The sequence below is a fragment of the Neopelma chrysocephalum genome, unplaced genomic scaffold (assembly GCF_003984885.1).
Source record: "Neopelma chrysocephalum unplaced genomic scaffold, ASM398488v2 Primary Assembly neopelma1_97, whole genome shotgun sequence".
In the NCBI taxonomy this organism is placed as follows: domain Eukaryota; kingdom Metazoa; phylum Chordata; class Aves; order Passeriformes; family Pipridae; genus Neopelma; species Neopelma chrysocephalum.
In genome coordinates, this window is record NW_020897760.1 from 2,631,204 (window position 1) to 2,640,216 (window position 9,013).

General features: G+C 50.2%; 1 protein-coding gene across 1 annotated transcript; it reads right to left on the bottom strand.

Moving 5' to 3' along the window:
* Positions 1-425: 425 nt before the first annotated feature.
* On the bottom strand, positions 426-8,728 carry PTGER3 (prostaglandin E receptor 3). Its single transcript, XM_027694442.1, has 2 exons — positions 7,854-8,728; positions 426-3,278 (listed from the first exon to the last, which is right to left on the bottom strand). Exons 1-2 carry the CDS (start codon positions 8,685-8,687, stop codon positions 2,994-2,996), a joined length of 1,119 nt encoding a protein of 372 aa, XP_027550243.1. The 5' UTR covers positions 8,688-8,728; the 3' UTR covers positions 426-2,993.
* Positions 8,729-9,013: the final 285 nt, after the last annotated feature.

The following is a 9,013-nucleotide window of genomic DNA, read 5'->3' on the forward strand; positions in this document are numbered from 1 at the left end:
CTTCTGCTGGGCTGGGCTGGGTTTGCCTGTCCCAATGATGCTACAGAGTCATTGTTCTCCTGTGTAAATCTGCTTTAGGAACTCAAAAAGTTTGTGTTAAAGATACAAAATGTAAAAAAACCCATGGAAAATAGCATGAACAATACAATAAAAATATGGGAGCAAGCCTTGGCCAGAGATGCTGCAGAGGGGCTGTGGGTCTGGGTTTGGGATTTGCGGGTGCAGGGTCCTGATCCCATGTGCTGTCCTCTGCTAGCATTCGGGATACCTGAGCTGGGAACTGCCTTCAGCAGGATCAGCCTTCCCTGGCAGCACAGCAGGTTGCACCAGGCACTGCCTGGAAGAGTGGGCAGATAAAATCTGTTCTGGGCACACCCCATCAGCAGGTGCTGCTCCTGCAGAAACCCAGGAAACCAGGCGATTATTCAGATTTTTTATTCTGACTGATACAACGCACATGGATTTGGTACACAAACAAGTGGGTTGAAGGCAAACCATGTCCTCCAAGTGGCTCTTCCGTACCCTCCAGGTCCCATAACACCTTCGACAGAGGTACAACACATCGAGACCAGGTGGGAAAGGCATCGCTAGAGAAATGCGACACAAACACCTTCCCACTCCAAGCACATGGGAATAAAAGCTTCCATTTACACTTTGGCTCTTCAAATCCATTTTTGAAAGTGCATTTCTCCAGCCACATCCCATCACACAGCTGTTGCTGGAGAACAGTGTTCCCACTCCTCCCCCTCTGTAAACGAATGGAAAGCAGACATTCCTTCCCATTTTGATATTTAAAGTAGCTTCTTCATATTACTGCACCCACAGATGGACAGAAAGGCCTTTTTCCAAATATATTGTGAATATTTCACTAAAAAAGGCATAATTTTAAGTGACCTGAAGTGAAACCACCCCTGACTTTAGGAACCAGCAGCCCTAAAACTGGTGGAGGGCCCTTCTCAACGTCACATTAGAGCTGCTCTCCCAGTGTCCCGCACAGGATCGACAGTGTTCAGGAGACACAGCACCTCCTGGTCTTAAAAGGAGCTGAGAAATTGGGATGGATTCCCTCTTCCTTGCAGAACTTCTCCCTCTGTATCCCACACGTGATCCCAGATAATCTGTGTGCTCTGGAAGCGCTGCTTCTCCAAGCCAGCCCAGCCTGATCCAGGCAGTTGAGGTCATCCCGACAAACCTCCCAAGTGACCGGCTGTGTTTATTTCTTTCCCAAAGCTAATGTACACAGAGGGAACAATACGGATCCTCTGCACAGAGCAGGCATTTTACAGTCCCAAATAATTAAAAACCCAAAGGCTCTGAAAAGGCACTTCTTCAAGGAGAATTTTATCCACCATGTTCCCGAAAGCACCAACCAAGGTGCAGGTACCTGTAGTTGTTACACTCAGGAGTAGCTCAGCACAGAGCAGGGTCCCGTGGGTCAACTCATACTGAAAAAGGCATTTATTCCATTCAGTTTAGGCTGGCTCTTGAATTAAAGCTAGACCTTAGCTTTTAGCTGCACTCAGATGTCATCTGGATAAAATGAGATTTGTGTGGACAAGGAATCAGACCATGTGGCAGCAGAACAAAAGTGAATGGACAGATTCTTTTTCGAGGAGTAACTTTTCTAAACAAAGGAAGAAAAGTAAAAATAAAGTTTCTGTGCAAGAAATCCTCCCAGATGCAGGACTACATTTGCCTGGAAGGCCCCTGAATTCCATAGTACCTGGCACATGATATAACGTATTTTTTTGTATTTGTATTTAATATCATCCCAAAGGCCAAGAGACAGGAGACATTAGAGACTGTAAGCTACAAAAGGTTGAAGAAAAGAGTTAAAAATCTAGCTTATTAAAAAACAAGCATCAGATGTGACCCCAAATGTATTAGAGCTGGGTTTTTAAATAAAACCTGAAAAGTTACTTTGGGGACAGACCTGACTAATTCACACACTCCCAGTGTGCTTGAGTTTAAAAATTCCCAAAGCTGCCACAGTTCTCCAATTTGTCTCTTTGGGGGAAAGAAGAAACACAGCATTTGGGGTGCTGGTTTGGCCCCTTTGAAGGACATTTCAGGAACGAATGAGCTTTTCAGTGACATTCCTTTTACTTTCAGACCATTTGCTGCTCATTTTACTCCTGGCCATGTGCATTTCCCAATAAAGCAGCTCATATGGAAACAGTGGTTTTGGCTCTGTGAACCTTTGCCATTAATCTACAGGGAGAAGGGCATGGACTGTTTTTACAGCCTGTTTATCACCCTCTCCCATCTGCTCCCAGCAGCTTTATGGTGTGTTGTGCAAACAGCAATTCTCACTGGCCCTGGGTATTCCACAGGCTGCTAGTACAAAAAAAAATCATGGATTTCTCCCTACATCCTCTTCAGCAGACAAGCTCCCTTCAGCTTCCACATGGGTGAGTATTTATCAGGACAAATCCATGTGTCAGGAGACTCATGTTACCTTCAGTTCTTGGAAGAGATGGATGTACCATCACTGGCACAACACAACCTGCTCAGTTCTAAGCCACTGAAATCCAATCAAGTCTCCTAATTTTGTTTTCCTTTAATTCCCCTGTTTTTTGCCCCTTTTTCCTTTTGTCCCTCCAGAAAAAAGGAGGAAGAAGGACTCTCTGAGCAGGTAATCTCAGTATTAAAATATACACAGGAGTGTGTCCCTTCAGTAATTCCATCTGTTGAATCTGTTCTCTGACAGAAAATACATTTTTTCTACCTTAATGACAGAAAATTCCCTTCAGGCTCTGTTTTAAGCACACGAAACACCATGTTCTGCAGCTCAGTTGTGAGTGGCAATAAGGACAGGCTGTCTTGCTGTGTCTGAGCAGTTTTGGCACACTGGATAAATAATTTGGCACTGAAGTCCACCAGTAACACCAATTTCAGCCATTCAGGGGATGCGAACATGGAACAGATGCCCCGATTCACAGTAAGGTTTCCAAGTACCCACCGGAACAGCAGTTCCCAAGCTCAGTGCTCCCTCAGGCCGTTGTCCGTCGGATCTCCTCTGACAAGGTCATTGACCTCTCCTTGCACTCGGTGTTGGAGCACTTGGACACGGCATTGGCTGCCTGGCAGAACTTCTGGAGGAGGATCTTCCTGAGCAGCAGGTACACCCAGGGGTCCAGGATCTGGTTGAGCGAGGCCAGGCGTACGGCTGTCAGGAAGAAATTGCATTCCCGGTGCAGTTCGGAGCCTGAGGCCTCCCTGGGGATGCCCTTGCAGTGCTCAAATGTGTGGCTCCAGATCATCTTCAGCATTGTGATCTGAGGGAAACGAGGAGGGAAAAGGGATAAATGGTAAGGGAATGTTGTTTGTGTACCACCAGATCTTATGGTGCGCAGAGAGGCTGTGGACTCCCCATCCCTGGAAGTGCTCAAGGCCAGGCTGGAGCAACCAGGACTTGGAGCAACCAGGACTTGGAGCAACCAGGTCTAGTGGAAGGTGTCCCTGCCCATGTCAGGGGGTGGGACTGGATGGGCTTTAAGGTCCCTCCCAACCCAAACCAGTCTGGGATTCTATGATAGGGATACTGAACACCCCACTTTTCCTGGCAGGTCCTTTTGTTGGTTGCAAGTCTCTCCGGGGTACGGCTTGGACACCCCAACTGTGAGTGTGCTGCCTGAATCACTGTGGATGGACAGGCAGCAGCTCTGCCCATGGTGCTGTGTCTGCTCGGAATGCAAGGAGATGGACACCCCCAGCATGGCCCCGAGGCACCTCCATCGCACTGTCTGGGCAGAGCTCAGCGCTCCCATCCTCTGAATACACTGGCCAGTCCTGAAAACCCCCGGAACAGCCCGGGGACAGGCTCATAGGCCTGTCCAACTCCTTGGCTTCAGTCCTTGGAAAGAACCAGGACAATTTGCAGCAGTGGCAACACAGGGGGAGTGATCCCATCATGGCTTTCCCACAGAAAGCCTCTTGGGAGCAATGTCAGCACAAAGGTCACATCTGGGCTGCTGCTGTCCCCACAAACTGGGACAGCCAGAGCCAGAGTGACCAGAAGCAGAGGCTACAGGGGAGGATTTTTCCATTCAGTGGGATATTCTGGGTGCCAGATCAATAACCATGTGTTGACCTTGGAAAGACTTGGATGAGTCCGGAAGGTAGGGCAGTACAGACAGCAAAGGAGAACTGTTTCTCTTTCTTTAAATAGAAGCTGTTGAGGATTCCATTCACTACATTTCATTTACATAAGAAACCATGGATAGAGCTTGGTAAAAACTTGGATAGATTCAGACCCAGACCACATCAAGCAGCCACTTGTGCACCAGACCCACACAGCCACAATCCCACCACTTTCTCGGCCACCTCCAGCTCTTCAGGACACTGTCCCTGTTCCTGTCACAGCATCTGCCTCCCGCACCCGCCCATCCAGCACATCCCAGCTCCTGCAGCATTCCCATGCTGTAAGGAGCAGCAGCGTGATGGAAACATGCTGTGCCCACGTCACAGCCAAAGGGAACCCCCCCGCACTCAGCATTCCCAGGATTCACATTACTCTCTCTCAGATCAGCTCTTCCTCTGGGAACTCTGCAAGGACCCTGGTTCTGCAGACCATGTTGTCTTTTCTTTAGTTGGTGAACCCACGGAGCTACAAAAACTATAAAATACATTTTCCAAGCAGACAACCACTGCTTATTTTTGGGGCTATTACATATTTCTTTACTGGAATATTTGTTGGACCAACAATTGCTCCACTGGAAATTTTATTTGTTTGATATCATTAGAGATTGTTTATTTTATCATGGCCTGTATTGGTCTTCTAAGTGAATTAAAAGAAGAGCTGCACAAGGCAGAGGAACAACACCAGGTGGAATAAAGGCAATGGAACTATGTAATTTATGCCAATAAAAAATTTGGCTCAAAATGCATATAGTAATATAGTTGATAATTGTATTTATTCAACTAGAGTACCTCAACTTTACTGTTATCATGACTGTGGTTTTATATGTCTTTAATTTCTGTCTGCCAGGAAGCTTAAGGAGCAAAAGTATTTTAACAGGAAATGCAGCAGAATTCCTGAGCATTTTGGCTTTAAATGACCTTGAAACAATTCTGGGAGGGAATAATTTTGTAGCCTGGAGCTCTAAAAGAGTTATTATGAGAATTCCAGTTTGTGCTGCACAGGTGTTTCTGTGCAATCATGGAACAGCTTCCTCTACTTCCCCTTAAGAGTTATTTGTCTGCTGCCAGCCCAGCTCAGCAGTTATCCCTGAATCCCAGACTGCTTTGGGTTGGGAGGCACCTCAAAGCTCCTATTGTTCCACCCCCTGCCATGGGCAGGGACACCTTCCACTATTCCAGGTTGCTCCAAGCCCTGTTTAACCTGGCCTTGGACACTCCCAGGGATGGGACAGCCATAGCTTCTCTGGGCAACTTGTGCCAGGGCTGCACCACCCTCACAGGAAAGGATTTCTTCCCAATATCCCATCTAACCCTTCCCTTTGGCAGTGGGAAGCCATCCCCCTTGTCCTGACAGTACATGCTCCAAAATAAGCAGAAGATCAGTGTGAACTGGAAACCACTCAGGATAAAGCAAGATCTTATTGGAGTGGGGTGTTTTCCCAGGTTCTCGATGCTGAACTCACCCAGATCCTGTGAGTGCACAGAAAAAGGAGGCAATACCTGCACTGTCTGTCTCCTCCCTTCTCCCCAAGCCACCACAGAGCCAGAATAAGCTCCATGGAGTCCTTCAGAGCAGAGCCACGACTGTCAGAACTTTCACTCTGCAGCTAAATCAGAGTTTGTTGTTTACATCAACAGATCAAGTCTAAAAATACTGCCTGTGTACAAGGGCATTGTTTTCCTAACAGCAACAGCTGTCAGAATCCGTTAGTTCTCAGTTACAAAACTCAGATGTCTTTAAAAAAAAAAATCACAAAGAACTCCTCTGTAAATCCCTGGTTTTCTGTTTCAACTCAATTTCTTACAACTGCTGAGTGATGCAGCTACATGGTAAATGATTTCTACAATCTGGCTTTCACTGAAAATGCATTCTCCACAGTCACTCCTCCAAAAATGTGGCATCTAATTCCTAACCCTTACTCTGTGGTTGTACAGAACAGTCGAGGTGTATGTATAAAAATGGAGGGGTATGTACAAACATGGAAGTGTATGTACAAATATGCTCCTGCAGTTACGACTCTGGATTTCGAGAATATGGACACCTGAGAACACACTGACCAGGCAGAGAAGTTTTGCAGAACTCCACAGAAACAGTTTCACACTTCCAAGTGTTGCTACCACGGAGGGAAGGGAACTGCTGACGAATTCCTTTGGGGTTCTGGGTTGACTTCTGGCTGCTAAACCCACAGAAATGCCCTGGGAATCAAACCACCAAGAGGAATCCCTGCTTCCTCACTGATTTATCTGAGAACTCTGGTTATGAAGGAGGAGAAAGAGTTCCCTCATCTCGGATCTTCTCTTGATGCTGCAAGGCTGGTTAAACCCTCGGGAGAAACAGCTCTGTGCCCCGGGCTGGCGGAGGGAGCAGGATGGGTCCCACTGCCTCAGAGGGCAGGGCAGGACCTGTCCCAAAAGCAAGGGCTGAGGGGGAAACAGGCTTCTTCCATCAGGGTAATGGTTAACTTCTGGAAAATGAAGAAATCCTAGTGTCTCCCTCGGGACGAAACACCAGCAGGATGGACCCCAGGGAGGTCAGGGTGTGCAGGACTGCAAATAACCACTTCATGGACACAGAGCCAGAGACAGGCTCCTGCTTTCACTGACCAAATCTGCCATTCCATGGGGTTTGAGGAGCAGAACATTACTCTCTGATTCCAAGTTCTCACTAACCTTCACGGTGGTTTCATGTTTTACTTCCATCACTGTTAATGATCTCTAGAAAGTTAACTTAAAACTCCTGACTAATTTTGGGGCGGTGTTATTTTGAAGATTTGATGGAATTTTAATTCATTTACAAGGATAACATCACTAAATTGAATTGTTTTCTCTTGTCACCTCACTGGCCGTCAGCTTTGTCAGCCATTTCTTTCGTCACAGCCCCGCTCACGAGGGCTCAAGGACAAGAGGGAAGAAAATCCTTCTCCAGCCATAAAGAACCTTTTACGTAAGCTCAGTGATTCCACAGCCAGTTTCAGCCTGGTTCTGCTTAGAGATACCAAGTACAAACTTTCTATTCCCTGACAGCAGAGTAAACCAGCCCTTGGGGATGGGGTTCTGGACCCCTGGGTGTGCCCTTGTCCCACGTGGCAGAGAAACACGGATTCTGCCTCCTCCCCTCCTACATCATGAGGAGGGGTTCATAAATAAGGAATAACAAAGTAGTGGAAAGAAATGCAAAGGTCCTTAAAAAACAGAGATGAAAAGTCAAGGAGGCTGCTGTAAATCAGGCACAGGGAACAGATGGCTGCAAGCCAGAAGGTGCTCGCAGAGCTGGGGGCACATTTTCTCACAAAACACTAAGTTTTGCTACAAGGTGGAAGGAAATAAAAAATCCTACATGATAGCTGACTGCAGTATCCTGCTCCCAGGCCCACTCCTCATGTCCTGCTTCCCTCCTCTGTACAAGACTCTTGTTTTCCTTCTTTTGACTCCAGTTCCTTCACCTGATTTTTCCAAACAGGCTGAACTTTTACTCTCCTCTTGGACCTGTCCCAGCTTCTCTCCTACTAGCTTCCCACTCTGATGCCCCCTGGGCTCTGTCCCTGTCCCTGCTTTCCTTCCAAGAGGCTGTTCATGGACACGCCGTCCACAAGGAACAGGAATTCCCAGTACCTCCCACCCTGCCCAAGCTGGCAGCCACCCATTGTCCTTCCCAAAGGAAGGAGGGAGGAGGATTGGGGTCACCCCACGGTGGTGGCACAGGGACCTACCAGCAGCGGTGACCAGCAGGCCGAGAGGACACACATGATGCCGAGGAGCTGGATCAGCGTCTCCATGGTGATCCGTCCCCACTGCTTGCTGGAGTGCGCCTCGGTGGCCTTGGTGCGGCAGCGGGACACCAGCGCCTCGATGGTGGCCAGGTTACAGGCCACGGTCACCACGAGGGACAGCAGCCCCAGCACGGCGAAGGTGGCGGCGAAGACGGTGCTGCCGCCGGGGCGGCCGTCGCCGGTGCTGATGAAGCACCATGTGCCGGGCCACTGCAGGGTGTACTGTCCGAGCCCGGCCACGGGCAGCAGGGCGAAGGCAACCACGGCAGCCCAGATGGCAAGCAGGCTGCCCTTGGTGAGCCGCGGGTTCATGTGGCTGGCGTACCAGTGCGGTGCCCGGATGGCCAGCATCCGCTCCACGGCCATGATGCTGGCGATGAGCAGCGGGCACAGCCCGAACACCGTCATGCTAAAGCCGAAGAAGACGCAGAGGTGCCCCGAGGGGTCCACGGCCTCCCAGGTGCGGTTGGCCAGGTAGACGGAGATGACGATGGGGCTGGTGAGCAGCTGGCCCAGCATGTCGGTGAGCGCCAGGGAGCCGATGCACAGCAGGAACGATCTCTTCCTGCGGCTGCCCTTGGCGCGGTAGCTGCGGGACACGAGCAGCATGGCCAGGGCATTGCCCACCATGCCCGTGATCATCATGGTCAGCGGGATGGCCACGGACACGGTGCCGCAACCCTCAGCCGCCCGCCCCATCCCGCTGCCTCGCTGCCCCACGGCGCCGGGCTCGGTGGCGTTGGGAACGGGCTCGCACTGCTGCCAGGGGCTCATCCTGGCGCCGCGGAGCCGAGGCACAGCACACGAAGCCGGGCAGCGAGCCGGGAGCCGAGGGAAAGCGCGGGCGGACACCTTATAAGGGGGAGGTGGCTCGACCCGCCCTGAGGCGGCACCGCTCGGTCCCGACCCGCCCCTCCGAGAGAGCCGCCTCAGCCCCGGGCGGGAACGAGTCCCGCCACAAACCGCACACTGAGGGGCTGGAGCGTGTCCAGAGAAGGGAGTGGAGCTGGGGAAGGGTCCGGAGCACCAGGAGCTGCTGAGGGAGCTGGGGAGGCTCAGACTGGAGACCTCGGGGGGACCTTCTGGCTCTCTGCAACTCC